Source organism: Diadema setosum, chromosome 5 (genome assembly GCF_964275005.1).
Source record: "Diadema setosum chromosome 5, eeDiaSeto1, whole genome shotgun sequence".
NCBI classification, from domain to species: Eukaryota; Metazoa; Echinodermata; class Echinoidea; order Diadematoida; family Diadematidae; genus Diadema; species Diadema setosum.
The window spans coordinates 15482758-15502350 of NC_092689.1; the positions used below are offsets into that span (position 1 = coordinate 15482758).

A 19593-nucleotide genomic window follows, 5' to 3' on the forward strand; every position below is an offset into this window, starting at 1 on the left:
GTTCATCCAGTAACATGCGCTGCATGAAACTTTCGCGAATTGGAGTCTACGGCCATTTTTGCAGCATTAAACTTTTGTAAACTGGAGCTAACGGCCACTTTTCTCATGGCATAGAACTTTCACGAATTGCCACTGACATTCAATGCATTGTGTAGACAATGACTTTCGTGTGCATTTTACTTGTGCGATTCTCACCTTGCAGCATTCGCAAAAGTTTCATGCACGCAGAACTGTTCGGTTTTACAGTATAACAACTTCCTCTGTTCATACAGCGCCACACTGTAATCATCCTACTGATGAAAAAATAACCAAATAACAAAAATCTCAAATCAATTTTTATGTGGAGAACATCTGTGGAATAAATAGGGCCAGACAAAATACAAAAAAAAAAAAAAATAATAATAATAACATGGGAACTCACCATGGAATTTAAAGAATATATCTACTATTGAATTAGCATTAAGTAAGTAAAAATTATCTAAGCAATGAGAGACAAAAAATTCTTTTACTACAGATAGAGAATTTGAAATAGAAAATGATTCATAGAATCAGAGAGCTCTAACTATCTTCTATACATTAATTCATGGAAGCAGGCAATGGTGAAAACAACGGTGGGATTCCTACTTGCGAGCAATGTCATAATTTTCCACAAACCAGTCGACCGTTTCTTTCAATGCTGGAAAAGAAAAAACAGAAAAGGAAAGAAAAGAACACAATAAAATGTATGTTGATTTCTGCATGACAGCAGGACTTTAGATAATAACATATAAAGGAGCACAGGAGTAATTAAACTTGATGGTTTTTAAATATAGACGAAAGGTGGATATCCACAACAGTATACTTCTTTTGAATAACACCAGTAAGATCAATAAGTATCAGCAGGCTACTAATAAAATCAACACACATACTATTGCCAAAAAGTTGATATTTCAAAAGAAAGAGGGGGGGGGGGGGAAGAAAGAGAAAAAGGTATTTCAATTGAATCTGTTCTACACAAATATGCAGTGTCTTAGAAATGTGTGTCTCTTTTGCAACCCTGAAAATCAGATTCCTTTCATAAACTGGTACAATCATGTATATTGTACAAGTAGGTACTTCAGACCTTTGCTCAGAATAATAAAACCAGATACTTTTTCAGTGAATGAATTCATACCTTAAAAAATGATTCTATCTTTGGTAAAAAACTGGAGTGCTTTCTCAAGTGACATGGAGTTAGTTATTAATTTCTTTTGGAAAAACTCTAAAGGTGCATTAACCTTAAGATTTCATACACGATGCTGGGAGACACTATTCTTATACCATGCAAGATTTTGTGATGTCTGCAAAAAAAGTTTTAAAGTATGAGTCACAAAAACTTCATGCTTGTTTTGAATCTACATGTAACTTGTGCAGTTTACACTACACTGTAGTTATGTTTAGATGTGGTTGGTTGGAACTGAGCAAAGTGATTGCATAATTTGACATTTCATACTGGCCCACTGAAATCTTATTACTACAGAATCATCTGAGAGTGAAGTGGACTTTTGCCTGGTATTGATAACACTGTCTACATTCTATACTATCGGTACATGTTAACTGTGCTCATGTGTGAAGTCAAGAATTTTCAGTTGCATAGAGATTCCTTTCCTTTTATTCCTTTTATTTATTTATTTATTTTGAAATATTTTATTTTATTTTTTTTTTTTGGGGGGGAGGGGTATCTATTAAGATGATGCATGTACACATATACACACACAAATAAATTGGTCACACAAATCATGTAGATTATACATAACTGATAGGTCAATGACTCAACTGACAAATGCTATCACATGTGACCTCGCACCACAAACCAATAAAAAGTCGCCAGACATGGATTTTTAGTTAAAGAAAGATTTTAAACAGATCTTAAGGGATTATGAAGGGATTATCAGATTAGGCTGAAATTAGTCATACTCTATTAACACATGCTATCCATGACTAATACCAACTTTCAAAGCACTAGCATTATCCTTTCAAAAGTTATTAGAGTTGAAAGTGAAGAGAGTGTAAAGGGTTTTTAAGAAATGATATGGGGATTCCAAGACCACACCTAATTGCACTATTCTACAGAAAAGTATTCTAGAAAACGTGCCAAAAACACAATTTCCCATTCGTTTTATGATTCCAAACTTTACCACAATGTAGACTAAAACATGTTCTTTCAGAAAATATGGAAAAGTCACTCAAGATTGACCAGGTAGACCAATCTCACCTATTTTTAGTCCTGGCACAAAAGGAGTCTGTGCAACTTTTTGTTGGTTTTGTGATGCACGACCACATATATTCTGTGGTCATGACTGCTAATTGTAATCTACAGTATGTAACCTTGGCAACAAGTTTTTTTGTTTATTTTCTATTTTACTTATGGAGAAAAAGAGGATGGATATGCCAGTTATATGCATTGCTCACCTTGGTCTATAGGTGTAAACTTGAAGTCTGGTAGATAGGTCCTCAGCTTGGCATTACTGGCTGTCTTCTTGAACTGGCCATCTGACTTTGTTGTGTCATACTGGGAGTGATGATTGATTGTAGTTAAGGCAAGCAAACCACTGGACAGGTGCTTGTTACCATAGAAACTGCTTCACATGATACCACTATCATCTTTAAAATTAGTTGGCCTGCAGACTGTCTATGTAATTTGCTCTTGATATCCAATTGCAGTTCTGGGGCCTGTTTCATAAAACTTGTTATCAGTGACAACTGCCACATTTCTATGACAAATTTGCTCTCAGCCAATCGGATGCAAGGATATCAGTAGCTTGTCACATCTATGACAACTTGTCATAGGTCATAGGTCCTTAACAGGTCAAATAATATTTGCTAATTTACATATGCCCTTGACATTAAATTGCAGTTTAGGGCAAATAATACTTGCTAAATTACATTTACTCCCATTTACAAGACACATTATTTCCCTGAAAGTAAGTACAGAATAAAATTACTTTTGTGAATAATTGTTGACACACATAAATTTGATCTACATTTTTTTTCGGGTCTTTTTTATGAATAACACTGTGCATCACATTCTGGTCAACAGTATGCAATAGTCTCCTACTGAAAATACTGAGACACCATGACAGTACTGCTTTTTCTGAACCCTATACACATCGAGAAAAACACAAACAAACAGACGAACAATGATATTTACTCTATTGCTACACAGCAGGCTTAATTTAGTCTATGCCATGATAAGTAACATCTGCTGAAGCATGACTCCTCATTCATGTACTGAAACCCTTTACCTTTCAATGCACTGAGCCCTGACTTACAAAGCTTTTCATTGGCAGAAATGCAGATCAGACAAACCAACTTGGGTGTGACACTGTGACAGACTGACATGAAGACCATTGTGGTCTACTGGAAGTTGATTAAAGTACATGATCCTGACTGACAGTATGTATTGGATATCTGAGTGTGCGGGATGACGTAGAGATTGGCAGATTTGGCATAAAAAGCACATAACAGGTTTAACCCTCAGATGTAACTACATTCATATATAGTTAAATACCAACAAACTTCCCATTGTTGTAAGCAAGACAGTCCACTTGGGCATAACAATGCCTTTAATAAAACAGAAAGGGCCATAGTGATGTAGCAAGGATCGGGGGATAAGGTAATCTCCATCCATTGACTCATGGTGTGCATTCCAGTGCTCAAAAGCGAACCGAAGTGGTCAATACAGTACTGTGCTATATTTGCAGCAATCAAGCGCTCTGTGGAGAAAGCGTATCTCATGTGTTATTTTGAGAGGGGGTCACAGATTTTGTAGTAAGAGGGTCATTCACCTTGCGTGCTAAAACTATTTACAGATGACCCGAACAAAGAGAATGAACTCTTTATATCAAGACGTATGTATATGTTACGCGCATTCTTCACATGTTTAACTTTTGGTACGCTTTGGCGCCTTTTTGGAGCACATCACGAAGTGGTTCACTTTTGGCTCATTTTTATCTCACTATGGTACACTTTAGGAGCATTCGAGCGTTCCTATGGCGCGGGTTCAGTATGGTTCAGTTCGCTTAAGGAGAGCGCTCGAATGCACCCTTAGTGCTTTGTGCTATTTCATAAGTGTTTTCTTGGTATCTCACAAAAAGTTGAAAGTGCAATTCTTTACATCTCCAACAATACAGTACCATCCCTTTAAGATCTATTCAATCATAGCTCCCATGTTTCCTCCTGCTATCTGGTCTTAAATAATCTAATTTGGGGGTTTTATGTCAAGGATACGACCACCTCTCCTTTGAAATCAAAAGCCTTGACGACATGTTCTGCGCACTGCTTGATGGACACCTCATCCTCCTCGCCTACCGACAGGATGATGGGATCCACCTCTTCATATTCTCGCAGCACCCACACAAAGAGGCGTGCCAGGTCGTAGGAGTAGATGAATTGACGTAGAGGCTTACCAGTGCCCCAGATAACGAGTGGTGTTCCATCACCTGAAATGATAAGCGAAAAGTGGATGTCACTGCCTCAAATTTTATCAGAACTTTGAAATGCTACACAGTCTACAAGCATCTACAGGATGCAATACCATCTGACTTCCTTTTTTTTTTCCCTTCTTTTTATATATCTCCCACTGTTACATTACTGACATAGGACTAATATCACAAGGTGCATAACTATAAGACTATACCAAGGTAAGGGTGTACACTTAAAGGTGTTTGGAATGTTGGAACCGCTGGATGAGGAGACTACTAGAGATTATGACATACGTGTGGACAACAATGTAAAGAAAATATAATGGGAATTCCACAAAAATTTGCTTTTCTAGCATGATGAAAGAGCACTTGACTAACTGATTTGAGAAAGCAGGGGGAATATTTGCTACCTTATGTTAGTATTAAGTTGATGGAATGTGTAATTTTCATGAAACATGAATTTTTGTGGAAATCCTTTTATATATTCTTTACATTGTTATCCACACATGACACCATAACCTCTAGTAGTCTTTTCATCCAGCGGTTCCGACACCAAACTTTACAAATTCATAACTTTTGCATCCCATTTTCCTAAAACTTTCACGGATGTGTTCTACTAATGTTGCTGCTTTCACCCAATCCACATTTCTCTTTGGGTTTGGGTTACCTTTGATACACTCTTTAATGGGTTAAGCTCCCATTATTCAGATGGAAAGGCAGTTTAAGGGTGACTAGATCATTCACAAAAGGGAGATTGCATCCATCTGTGACAAAGACCATCCCTGGCTGAAAGATTTGTCAAGGGGCCTGATTACTTCAGGAAGAAAAGGGAAGACACAATCCTTTGTGCATGGATTATCCAGTCACCTGGAAACTCATTGTAGTCTGAACAAAAGAAGCTTTGAAACTGCCTTTCCACTTGACATTGCTGATTGCCCACAAGCTCAAAGAGCCCAAAAAGTGCTTATACCATATTAAAAGGATTGGGGGGGGGGGGGGGGGGGGAGAGATTCTGCCCTCCTCTTTGATGTTTTGTGCAATAATTCTGCAACGCAAAAAGGCCTTGTCATGAGGCTTCTTTACCTTGTTTGTTCAAGTCTCGCGCAACTTTTGAGACCAAATATGCAATGTTCATGTCATTGTGTACCGTTACGAAGCCACGCCCACTTTTGTAACTGCATGTCTCACCAAAACAGGTACAATTTGGGGGATTTGTGTACATTTCCAATGGAAAACAGTGCTCTGTCATGAATATCATAAAAAACTATTTTTACTATTAATCATTTTGATTGATTAATTTTATGCTAATCATGGTAGAAAAGAGGTCAGTGACAATGGCCAATAAAAAAACAAAGAAAAAACAATGGTCGAAAAACAAGGAAATGCTAATTTCTGAAAAAAATAAAATACATAAAATTTGATATGACTTTTGGAAGTTTTTATGATGTTGAATTGTTGAATATGTCTAAACAAAGATACACACAAAAAAGCAGTTTTGAAGCCTCCTTTTTTCTCCCTTATCCCCCCCCCCCCCCCAATGTGTGCTGTTTATTCAATGAATTGTGTTCTTTAAGCCCTTCACTTACACATGATCTTCTATATTATTTTCTTATATTTTTTACTTTCTTTTCAGGCTGGTAAATTTTATGTTTGGGCAAGTGTTGTGCAGCAAATTTGAAAATCTGCTTGCCTGACTGGGCAAGTGGTAAAATAAAGTTATGTAGCACCCTGCCATATTGACAAAGCTGAAAGAGGTTCACCTCTGTCCAATTGATTTTTATGGTGCTTACTTCACAAATTGGCACAGATGTCTGGAAACTTTCTGTCAATGAATAGAGATGCTATTGTGCTGCCATGGCCTTTCTTTTGGTCTTCAGGCAAATTGCTGCACCCGAGTGGGCTTGCTAAATTTACAACTAAGTCAATACTGCATGCTGTTGCTTGGCAAGTTAAGGTAAATGCCTGGGCCTGACAGGGTAAAGGTTACAAGCAAAATGTTTTACAAAGAGGTTTGCTATTCATTAAATTCTATTCAGAGTTCTTCTTTGCAGGAGGTACATTGCACACATGAAATTTATATATCCCACAATATTAAATGGCAGTACACTAAAAACACCCAGCAAATCAATTCTGTGTAGTCACAAAACAATGCTAAACCACAGCCATGAAGATGTCAAATAAGATGGTAAATAAAAAACACCCAGCTTATCAATTCTGTGTAGTCACAAAACAATGCCAAACCACAGGCCTTGAAGATGGTAATGAAAATTAAATTCTTCTTTGTTTCAGTGAGCTTACGCTTGGCGACGTAGACTTTATGCATAAGTCCCGGGATCACATGGCCATGTTCCAGGTTAAAGTTGTCCCACTGCCCGAATACATTGGTGGGAATGACAGCGGTAAATCGGCAGCCATGCTGGTTGTGGTAGGCTCTGAAAGAAGACAGACAAATGAACAAATAAGTGACAATGAAACAGATTTCATCAATAAAATACCCACCTCTTTTTTAAAGTGTACCTATGTCGTGTTTAAGTTCATTTAGCTATCATTTCTGACCATGCATCGCAAAACAAACAAAAAGTCGCACCCCTTGATTTTACGTGAGGACTCAAGAAAGGTGAAACGGGTCAACCAAGTCAATTTTCAGTTTTCCATATTTTCTAAAAGAGCTATTCTTCTTCTACACTATTTTTGAGTTAGGGATCATAAATTGAATGGGAAAGTGGGTTTTCAGCAGTTTTTCTACAACCACTTTTTTTCTTTTTTTTTTTTGTAGAGAAGTGTGATCAGGTTTTTCTTTTAGGCCACTGTTCATTTCTTGAAAATCCTCTGCACACTCTTCATTTTCATCTGTAATAAGTTTTGAAAGGATAATGCTACTGCTTTGAAAGTTGGCATTAATCATGGACAGAATGTGTTAATAGAACATGCTTGATTTCAGCTTAATCCGATAATCCCTCCATTGTTGTTGCTTCAGTGGTTTACAGCATGTTTTTTTTTTAATTTTTTTTTACCCATTTATGTCACAGGTAGCACGGCTTAGTAAAGATTAAGCGCGTGAATAGACACTGTACTTCAGAGCCTCTTTTCTCAGTTCCAACTTTTCCAGAATGTGGGCTTTCTTTCCAATATTCATACAGGTTAGGAGAAATTGAGTTATACATCATTTTAAAGCTTCGAGTCTGCTCATTCAGAATCTGCGCTTAACTACAAATCCATGTCTGGTGACTTTTTGTTTGTTTTGTGGTGCAGGGTCACATTTGATCTGACTGATAGGGCATGACTGATAGGGATGAATGTACATAATGACAAACTTCATTGCACACGTAGCATTCAAGATTCAACACTTGCATTTGAATATGTTCAGAGTACATGGAAAATGTGCTGTATATACAGTGTATCATGATCACTATCGACATGAATCACAGATTACTGTACAAGTGGATATTTTCGCTCAAGTAATTTTTCGCGCTTGTGCGAGTAAGATGAATTTCGTGTGTTTTTAATTCCATGGAATCAGGACATTAACTATTGAAACATACAGCACGCAAAAATATTTACGTGCTTTTATTTTCGCACTTAGCTTCTGGTTACGCGAAAATTTCCACTTTTACAGTATGACTTTGGTCTCTGCGGTAGTCCTTCGAACGTCATACTTGTTCTGGACGTCGATCATCCGCTTCGAGTAGGAGTAGCCAAAGTTGGAGTTGTGTGGGGGTCCGTTGTGAATCATGGTCTCGTCGATGGGGTACGTCGTCTTGTCTGGGAAGATGCATGTGGAGAGGCAGGACACGACTTTCTTGACGCCGTTCTTGTAGGCACTGTGCAGAACGTTGTCGTTGATCTTGATGTTCACTCTCTGTATGCAAAAGAGCAGGGAATACAAATGATTATGTCTGCTACAATACTATTACAGTGTGAGACTACCAGTGTGCAGATATCCAATTGTTCATAATTAAAGGCCAACTTTAGACAAGATGAAAGTTAGTCTGAAGAGAAAGAGTCAAATTTGATAAGCACAACAGTGAAAATCTGGTAAGAATTAAATAGAATTATGAAAGTTATGATATTGCAAAATTTCAATAATTTTTACACAATTCTTGAATGGTCAATACGAACATATGGGTGAGTTAATGATGTCATCGCCTCATAATATTGCCATCATAGCTCATACACAAAATCTTCAAATTTCCAGTTTTTTGTTCAAACACAATTATGCCCCAGTCTCGAATCTTAATACCTGTATAACTCGCTGATCATTATTCTGAAGTTATTCAGCAACATTATGTTTTTCACTTTTAAAAGAGGAAAATTAAATTTTGAAAGAAAGATATTATTCAGAGGGGTAAAGGTTCAGGTGTGAGTTTCTTCAATTTGTCTCCCTCTACAAATGAAATTTGCTGAGATCGCAACTGCTGATATGTCAATTAAACAAACATAACAGAAAAAAGGAACCAGCGGGACTCAAACCTGTCATCTACTGCTTTCTGGGCAGCGACACTACCACCAGGCTGTCCCTGGTTGCCGGCAGTGAGACGATGAACCTGGAACAAATACCCAAGCTCCGAAATTTCGACACTGCTATGTCAAGTAGTCCAAGGCAGACAAGGCATTCTTTTTTCCAACATGTTTGTGAATTTACAGATCAGCAGTTGCGATCTTAACAAATTTCATTTGTAGAGGGAGACAAAGTGAAGAAACTCACACCTGAAAATTAAATTTTGTTAAGTTTTTGAAACAATGTACTGTACATGATCAATAGAAAATTGTGAGCTGATGACATCATCAGCTCATCCACTTGCATCAGCTGTTCGAGAACTGTTTAGCAAAACCGAGCCAAATCCAGCATTTCATAACTTCCCTCTAATATTTTTACCAGAGTTTGATCAAAGTTTTATTGATGTCCTTTTAAAATTTTACTCTATCTTTTCAGACTGACTTTAACTGGTTGGAAACTGCAGTTTAACATCCAAAGAAAAGGACATTTCAGCACTGAAAAATGTGGATACTGTAGCAAGTGATGAATGTTCACAATGCTCTTCTGCTTTTTACTTAGTATTTAGTATGCCTTTGGACAGTAGCAAAAATATGTGCGCTGTATACTCTTTAGTATGTAGTTTATGGTGTTTTGTCATGAAAGATTTACCAAAACTGGTCCAACATTCTTCTTATTGGAAATCCCAATTGTTATTTGAGGATTTTCAGATTATGGGGCACCCAACGCAGTTCGTGATTCCATTGTCCGATGTTAAGACTGGAACACTGTGTGTACTGGGCCTTTAAAGGGCATTGTTCCAGCAAATAGTCTTTACTTCTAACTCTACAACCTCCTCTGATATTTGCAGCTTTCTTACTCAATGGCACTGTTAAATACTCTTTCTGATGTGTTATATACTGTGCAAAGTTTACCTGTATTGTTTATTAATAGTAATGGGGCAAATCGAGACTCTGGAAGACTCTTGAAAAGCATGCAAAAACCAACAAACCAGATTTTGGCATCACATTCACAAAGAACAATTCCAGTGCCACCATTGTGATTTGCTTTTTGGCTTTGATAAGTATCAATGGTTGTTCACATGCTGTTGTTGTTGTTTTTGTGTGTGTCTTTTTTTTTTGGGGGGGGGGGGGGTGGGGAATCTACACAATGATTCATTTTTGTTCAAGCTCTAGAGCTCTTTACGGGTTTTATCCACATACCAGTACTGTTCTTCAAAGACTGGACTGTCTTACTTGTCAAAAACATTTACTTTCGACTTGTTAATGATGAAGTCACTTAAAGTTGAAGGGCAATATATCCACACAACACAATGTGTCAGACTACCTGTACTTATTACCTGAATAACAGTAAATTATGCAAAATCTCAAGCCTTCACATTCCCAATTATAAGCCCATAACATGCATCCCATTCCCCTTGCTTCGTTTATGTTGTACGCCACTTTCCCGCACTAGGGTAGATTAGTTCATGTGGACTGTTAAACAGAGGTCAAAACAGTCTGACAGTGCACTCTCAATGATACACAATACAAAATGATTCCATTGAGTTCAACGTTGTACAATATTCCATGAAGTCTTAATTTCCATTGTAAGTAGGAAAAGTGTGCCTTGCCTATTTGAGGACGAAGTCTCAAAATTCTGCCAAATTTGATCTGAAGTTAGACTGTTTACCTGCTCACTTTTGTGTCCATGCTTGTCTTTCAAATAATGTACTTTATACATGGCATGTGTTTGTTTTACTGCTTGCTTATATAACAGATTTGCTTTGCAATACTAATTCCTGTTTTCAAAATGAACACTGCATGCAGCATGTTTTGAAACGTAGATGGAAAGGGACAGTCCTTTTTTACTATGACATGATTTTAAAGACTGAAAAATCATGCATCACCTAATATTTTTCTTAAGGTTGTACAGTACGTTGACTACATCATATCCAAACTTCACAACCCTAATCAAAACATGGGCATTTGATGACGACAAAACATAGGACTTACCCAGAAGTCCAGGTTCTGCTTGAGATTGTAGAAGAGACCGCCAACCATCGCAGCAAGGTGGATCACGTGTGTGGGCTTGTATTTGGCAAAGAGGGCAGCAGTTTCCTCCTCTGACCTGGTCGGATAAAGTAAAAATAGTGAGAAACAAAGGTGAGGTAATTATAGAAAAATAAATATCTCAACAACTTGAGAGAATGCTATGTCTGATGTGAGGTTCTCAATTGTGTAAAAGTTTGTAAATCACTGGAAAAGAAAAATACAACAGCTAGTTTATTTATTTATTTTTTCAATGTGAAACAAGTGAGACAAGTTAGAAGAAGCTGATGATACACGATATGGTGATGCTCGATAAGACTGCCTCTGCGCTACATCTCACTGTCTAACGGCAAATGTTCAGACTGCAATCGGCATAATCTATTGGGAACTGGTTCGAAAATAATCCTTCTGGTAAGGAAATGAAATCCCTGCAATTATTTTTTAAGGATTTACTTATTATTTTTTCACATTCATACACGGAAAATGGGAGTATTTCAGCCAGATTTGTCCCGATAAAGCAGTACATGGTTCCAACTAAGCGGTGGAAATAACACGTGAAAAATTTGTTACATCAAGTTTTGTTGCACTTAAGCGGGATCCCACTAAAGCAGTCCCAATTAACAGGTGAGCACTGTATCCACTTAAAGGGACTGAACAGTACTGGTTGAGGTGGGGATTCATGTTTTGAACATTCCTAAGTGAGATAATGAAAAGTCTCTTATGAAATATGAAAGAACATGTAATTTTAAGAAGGATTCAATGTTTATTTGATGAAAATTGGTTTTCAAATGGCTGAGATATCCCAAAAAGTGCTAATAATAAAAGGCGACATGCCACAACTTTATTAGGATCTCTTTGTTTCACCTTGTTTTTGGATATCTCAGCCATTTCAAAACCGATTTTCACCGAATAAACTTTTGATACCCCTTAGAACTGCATGCTCTTTGACATCTCATAGAGTGGTTTCTGAATATCTCGCAAAAAGTTAAAAGCTAAATCCTCACCTTTAATATGTTTTAGTACTCTAGCAGAGAGCAAATCTTTGCTTGATATTTCAAGATTGGCAATTTCTGGTGAACTTGCATGTTACTTAAACAATATGTATTCTGTCATTTGCTTGTTTAAAAAAAAAGAAGACACACTTTGTCTTCAGCGTCTGTACAGCTGTATATTAACATCTCCCAATTTTGATCACTCTATATTTCCTCTCTGTAAAAGTAAGTTTGTGAGGTGTACAAGTATGCGTGTAGTGTCAGCACAATCCCATTGGTCTACCGTTACACTTGTGTCAGATTATCAGCCAACAATGCGCTGGCTACTATGGAAACCTGGGATGGGTTGGGGGGGGGGGGGGCTGGAGTGGAAATCACCATGCAGCTTGAAATGCCAAGCTCTCCGAAAGCTGCACATGTGGGGCTTTCACTCAAATCTTTCTGAAAGTCTTCTAGCTGCATGCACACTGCCACGGAGGCAACATAGCTGTCCCACGACCAGACAAAAAGTAGGCCACAATGGCTCAGTAAACCTGTGTTTCTGGATGTTGACCACACTACACAGCACTTTCCCTGTACTTACAGAGCGTCCTATAGACAGATGCCTCTCCAACAATGTCCTTTGAAAGCAGTCCTATGGATAAGATGCTTGACAAACCTTATTGACTGTATGACGTATTTGCTCTAGATTTATAATGGGTTTTCCAGAGAAGGTAAAGTCACCCTCTGCACCACTTCAACCTGGGTTTAGTTTCACACAAATTTCTAGACAATGGTTGTTTGCTGAAAGACTTGTTCAAATGCCACCCTTGTTTTCCATATGTGGACAACAGATTTGCAGGAATGCACGCCACCCTTTTGCAACAAAATTCGGTGGCCATCTCTAAAGGATGTGGGCTATTAGACAAACATCACTGACTTTATGCACACTGGGGTCAAAAAATGAACAAGATCCAGCACATCAAGCAGCAGATAGCCCTTGACAATTGGGTGACAAACTGTACAGAAATCTCACCCCTATCCTTCTCAACAGGAGTGCAGGAAATTTGCTTACTACAGTCACACTGGCTTGTACTTATGAACAACTCTTCTGAATTTGTTCTTCCACATAATCAAAAAGGGCCAGTGATGAGAGGACCAAATTGTATTATAAATGTCTCAAGTATTAGCCCCATCCAACCCCCTTAAAAAAGAACCGAAAAAAAGGAAAAAAAAAAAAAACGAGATCCACAGAGAAATGAAAAGAGGTAATGTGTAAAATTCAAATTCACACATTTATGAGCTGGTTGGTATGAAATAAGAGATGTTTTTCTCCCAACATCCATGCCTTGGGACTATCACAAGTAAAGTGACAATCTTTTTCGTTGGCACTTTTTACACACCCGCGATTGGAATCGATAAAGGTATCACTCGCATCTATCGGCCACGCAGGTAGCTAGCAAGTTCTAGTGGCACACATCGTACAATTATCGATACATCAGTATCGCCTGTTATCGTCTTACATCTAACGTTACTCTCGTTCATTCGAATGCCGCTGTGCTGCGGACCGTGGTTTTACAGTACAACCACCTGTGTTGTAAACGTTCGGAAGGATATTCTTATAAAATAAAAATCTGCTCGGTTGATGGAATATATTTTTATCAAATCTAAAGTTTGTAAATCGATGTGGGATATAAAGCAAAGAATCATCTCCTATTTCCTGGGCAATGGATACAATCTGACATCGCCTTTGTGATCCTTGAGGTGTCTATCAGCCTTCGCCTTCAGCTCAGCCTGATAGACATCTCACAGACCACCTTGGTGATGTTAGATTGTAACCATCGCCCTCGCAGTCGATGATCATATCACTCCCATTGTACAGAGAGGATGCCACAACAAAGAAAACGTCAGTGCATGACAAAACTAAAACAAAGCACACAAGGGTGAACGATATTGATCTCAAGCGCAACCTACAATTGTAAGTTTCCAGTTAATGATAAATAACAGAAAAAGCCAACATAATATCAATGTATATCCCATGCTTCACTTCATTCTTACTGTATCTAATCATGAGTGAAGTGTATCATAGAATAATATGATATGGAATATTCAACTCATGAACTCTAAGCAATGACTTCCAAGCTATCGAAAAACAAATCATCAACAGCAAACAGCAACACAAAATGGCAAAACTATGTGAAATATAAAATGGAAATATCCATGGGGAAGCATGCAGCAATAACTAAAACTTCCAACAATACTTGAAGAGACTGCTTTGTTGTATTAGATTCATAAAGATAATAAGATTACCTGAAAGCTTGGTCCATAATATTATGATACACTGGAATATGAGTGTACACCCCACCTTCGGAGCAAGCTCCAAAGGCCATAAAATGGAGTTGATATCCCTCGGATATGGGAAAAACATTAATGTCCCTCATGGCAGTCTGTTAAGGTCTCGTAGAAACTATGAATTTAGATGCCATGAGAGCAGAATCTTCATACCTGCTCAAAATGGCTTATAGACTCTTTTTGTGAACATCTTATGATGCAGCATTATGTAAGCTAGGAATTAAAAAAAAAATACTTATAAATGTAATACTTTCTAAATTATTGGTCAAGAGGAGTGTGTTGATTTTTACTGGCTGCACATTGCCACACTGATAATAGCCACTTTTATCATCATCTATATAGGACGTTGACAGCGGCGCATTAAAAATGCGTATATTGTTGTTCGCTCAATATTTACAGAAACTATATGATTATAATTTATGTTGATTAACATGAGGGCAAGCATCCTCTAAGGATCTTTAGGATTTATGACATCACAGACACTCATGTCAGTGAATCTAAAATCCCACATGCTTGTTGGTACATATTACCCATTTCTACCAGCATGTATATGTACACATAAAATCTAAGGAATACTCCTTTCTACAAAGTAACAATAGTGGTCCACATTTTAGTGATCTCCTTTCTGCTGACAAGATCTTCAATTCACCAGGGTAGCTAATTTTCCAGAAAAGTTTTTGTGCCGTCCTGCAGCATTTAGTCAATAAACTGCTTGTTCCTTCAAATAGACTGAGTGAGGGAAGAAAACTAAGCTGGGAGGAAAATTCTGGCTGGAAAGACCATAGGAATTAAAGAGCTGCACCTTCCAACCTTGGAGAGTGATTAGGCCCATTGTCAACTTGAATAGTGTGCGGGTAGTGACAGACCTGTCATAAAATGTCGACTGTAGAGGGAGAGGATACATTTTGATCATTTGTGTGTATATGCATTCAAACTGCTGTGTGCAACAGGCAATTCCTTAAAGGACAAGTCCACCTTCATATACATGTGGATTGAGTGAAGGCAAAATATTAGAAGAGCACATCAGTGAAAATTTGGGGAAAATCGGACGATCCGTTCAAAAGTTGTGAATTTTTAAAGTATCTGCGCAGTCACTGCTGGATGAGAAGTCTACCACAGTGCATGATGTAAGGAATATTATGTGTAATACAGTGTAATGATATAAGAAAAATAAAAAGAGAATTTCACAAAACTTTACTTTTTGAACAAAGTGCGCATTTCTTTGACTTGTCACTGATGTATGTTATGGGTAATATTACAATGTATTTCCCCTGCCTTCTGAAAGAGAGAAGTCGAGTGTTCTTTTGCTATGCGAGAAAACTGAAAATATGTTGAATTTTCTTTATTCTTTCTTTATATCGCTGTACACATGTGACATCACAAGCTATAGTTAGTCTTCTCATCCAGCTGTAACTGAGCAGAAACTTCAAAAATTCATAACTTTGAACAGATTGTCCGATTTTTCTCAAACTCTCACTGATGTGCTCTACTAATATAGCTGCATTAACTCAACCCACATGTCTATGAGGGTGAACTTGTCTTTTAAGAAAGGTAATAGATGGGATTAGGCACTCCTTGGATTCCAAATGCAGTCATTTATTCATTTAAATTTGGTCTAGAAGGGTGCTATTATAGGAATTGAAATATGGGGTTTTCTGTCTGTCTTTCCCCATATTTTGTTTTGACAATTTTTAACATTGATTAGAAGAAATTTCTCAGTACATGGCCAAGGGGTATGAAATGAGGTGTAAAGATGATCAGATTGAGGGGAGGGGGAGGGGAAAAACAAAGAAAAAAAAAACCCTTCTTAAGAGCAGTCAAATGTCACTGAAATCTGGATAAAAATTGTGTTTTGCAGCTGAACTCTGCCTAGGAGCTCTGGTTTGAATCACAATTTGTGGAATGGGTAGAAGCAATGGGTAGAAGATGGTACCATAGTCAAAATTAAAGGCAACACATAGTTCCGGTAATGGTTTGAGAACCTGTCTTGCACCAAATTTGTGTCTGATGACACTGACAATGAGCAGTTTTGGAGTATTTTGAGATAAGAAGCATAGAATAATAAAAGTTGGCATACTGGTAGCAATTTTTAATCCATGGAGGGATCCAGGCTAACTTGGAATCGGGGACAACTCAGCATTAATTTAGACAATTTACACACAGTTCCTGATCGCCATACTGGTATTTAACGCTGCACACTGGCACTTGTTTTGACGGTCCCTGACCAGCAAAAATCACTGTTGGACCAGTAATATTCCAGGAATGGACCAATAAAAGATGGAAAAACTGGGTACCTACTGTCTGTCGGACCAGTAGCAAAAATGGGTTATAGTGTGCAGCCCTGCCATTATATGATTGCTGAATTTTCTCGACAACATGTAATAATAAAACATTTACCTCAGGTCAGCATCCTTTGATGATACAAAGATCCACTCTTCATCTGGCATTTTCTGCTCGTTTGCCACTCTCTCAATCGCTTTTCCAACCAGTCCTGAGCCTCCAGTGACGAGGATAACCTTCTCTGCACGAGCTTTCTTCTCTTCAGACATGGTGCTTTCTGAACAGGGCAAGAAACATACTGTTAATAATAGGTTATCAAATCACAGCTAAAAAATGTGTAAAACTGTCAATCTGACACCTACAGTTGGTAAGCATAGTCACATACGTAGATCAAGATCAAACCTGCGAATCTGCCCTTTCTGCAAATGACAAAGCAAATTTACCTTGGCAGTTGAACTTAAGTCTCTAAACTAAGTTCTAGTGAACCGAAATTTCACTTTTCTAAAGTAGCTTAATGCTTAACTAAAAAACTTAACACATAGTTTTAAAGGTAGGGAATACCTTTTACAGAACTCCCAAAATGCAGCAAAACATTAAATATGAACCTCAGGGGACTTGTTTAGGCCACTGCTTAGAAATTTGGAAGTCAACAGTTATCTACAATTTGAATAATGCACAAAACTCAACTACTCGGTAGCTCTGTGTGTCAGCCACACTTAAGCCTTTTCATTGCAGTCTTCTGTATCTTTTATCTATAAACACAAATCTAAAAGTATATGAGCTGATGTAATAACATATAGAGCGTGTGGCAAGAATGCATATAGAAATGTTTGTAAGTTTTGATGAACTTTATTCACAAAATATACATGATGGACACACATGCAGTGCATGGGTCTGCAAAGGTAGCCTAGTAATGTATTGGAATTTACGGTGAGCCCCGAAAAGAATTCAATTCAAAATCTAACGGTCAATAAAAATGTACTAAATGTTACCTTCCACTTTCAATACTTTATGGGAGTTTCTAAAATGATACTCTCTTCAACATACCACTGTGTTTATACAACTCTTCATTTAAGGCATACAAATGGGATTCCCTACCTTTAAGAGCATCAAGTACTAAACCTATGAAAAATGAGGCTTACACTTCCACAGGACTTTGCTCAACTAGGAGCTTTGTGAAACAGGATTACAAGTTGTGTGCTATTGAAGTAATATGCCTGACTGACTGAAGTCTACAAGTAAAACATGGTTTCCATTAGCCAGCAAAAAATGTCTGTATTTGCTTTTAAAATGGGCACATGCACGTGAAACTTTACACAGAAAAATCTATCTGTCTGGAGGAGTTTTTGGCTTTTATGGCCCTCCTCCATAGATGGGATTCTGTGAAGCCAGATGCAGTCTCCGCAAAACATATCCCCAACAAGATACAGAACGATCTTCCGGTCAAATGAAAATGTGAAATAGCACTGCGATATCACAATTTCAGTTTGGAAATGACGAAAATGTGAAATATTAACCAAGTACTACAATAGGTAGGTACGCAAACAGTGTTGCAATCTGACAATGTATCCGATCATGGTTCCTAATCCTACACTGCATGCAGAGTTTTGTAAATTGACTATTGATAATTTTTAGAGAGCCATCCTGTTGTCAATAACTGGACTACATCGGTACTCATTCAAATTGAGGCATCTTTTACTTAGTGTCCAAGTTGAAATTTAGCCACGATATACTACCCTGTACAAGATACCAAATCCTACAATGGGCAACCCGAACACTTCGCATTTGAAATAGCAATATGCGGCAACTAGTTATTCAATTCAATGCAAACCTTAATCCTTTCAACACGAATCATGGAAAGCAACAGCAACAATTACAAAACTGATACCAATGCCAATTTGAATGAAATGTCTTTAAGTTTAAACTTGTAGATACACACAGAGTCAGAAGGAGGACGTATCCCCGATAACCCTTTGGGTAGCGGCTCACTGCCTGCACACGTGTCGTTTACCATGTTTATTTTGGATGATCTTCATGAAACCGGTAAATTTAGTTAGTATGACAACAATGAATGCATACTTGCTAAATTTGAATCCGATGTCATCGTGTCAATAGCAATGTTGATAATCTTAGCCACACATTACCACAGCCTGACAGCAAAGGCGTCAAAACTGAATTTCACATGCAGTCAGAGCTGCATCGAGTAGAAAACCTAGCGAAGATTACAGTCCATTACACATTTTACTGTTCTACGGAGCGGAGCGGAGCTACGGCTGCCAGCCAGCTCGGCCTCGCGTAGACAAGACAACACCTAGTTGTGGCTGGTTATGGAACCCATTCGCATAATGTAGGCCTACAGTCGACAGAGAGGCAGTGGAGGTATATTCATACGAAGTTTTTGGCTAACTTACGATTGCTGTTGCTGTCCTGAATCAAGATAACGAATGCAGATTCAACCAGAAGTCTTCCGGACAGGAGAGGCGGGACTGAGTGCTTCGTAAGCTAGGACTACGGCTTGAACGATACACAAGTGTTTGACAATGTTATAGCATACTTGCAAGTGACTATAGAGAATACAATGTAGCCAAAGATCGTAACGATCTGTGATGTAGCCCGTGCGGTAGCGATAGCGGCGATTCCGAAGACCATGTGCGACCGTTGATGTGCTGCATTACCGGCGAGATCTGTCGACTAACGTTAATAGACGGAACAGGTATAGCGTCTTTCAAAAGCGAAACCATTGCACGACAAGCTCGGAACCACTGTCAGCGATACGGTTCATCGAGCTCTCTAATTTCATTCAACACAGGATTATGCCATCTTACTATAGGCCTAGGTGGGCGTTGGTGAGAGTTTGTTCTCTCGACCAGTGAAATGACCACACCCTTACCTGACGGCTGAACTCTGAACGGCATTGCCACTGATTGCCCGACTTGTTTTACAGTACCGTACTATATCTAACGTTAGTTGAGGTGGGGATTCATGTTTTGAACATTCCTAAGTGAGATAATGAGAACTTCTTA

At 38.1% G+C, this 19593-nt stretch overlaps 1 protein-coding gene across 1 annotated transcript; it reads right to left on the reverse strand.

The window, feature by feature from the left end:
* Window positions 1-549: 549 nt before the first annotated feature.
* LOC140229136 (GDP-L-fucose synthase-like) lies at window positions 550-19108 on the reverse strand. Its single transcript, XM_072309402.1, has 8 exons — window positions 18982-19108; window positions 16688-16847; window positions 10932-11046; window positions 8099-8301; window positions 6741-6874; window positions 4249-4460; window positions 2431-2530; window positions 550-676 (listed from the first exon to the last, which is right to left on the reverse strand). The coding sequence occupies exons 2-8, from the start codon at window positions 16837-16839 to the stop codon at window positions 621-623; spliced, it is 972 nt and encodes a 323-aa protein (XP_072165503.1). The 5' UTR covers window positions 16840-16847; window positions 18982-19108; the 3' UTR covers window positions 550-620.
* Window positions 19109-19593: the final 485 nt, after the last annotated feature.

What these genes read in the sequence shown, in the direction of transcription:
- LOC140229136 (XM_072309402.1), bottom strand. Translation starts at nt 16,839, where the DNA reads ATGTCTGAAGAGAAGAAAGCTCGTGCAGAGAAGGTTATCCTCGTCACT. An exon ending in TAAAGTCTACGTCGCCAAGC is followed by an intron (nt 4,461 to 6,740) that starts GTAAGCTCACTG and finishes TTATCATTTCAG; the next exon opens with GTGATGGAACACCACTCGTT. An exon ending in GTTTACACCTATAGACCAAG is followed by an intron (nt 677 to 2,430) that starts GTGAGCAATGCA and finishes TTTCTTTTCCAG; the next exon opens with CATTGAAAGAAACGGTCGAC.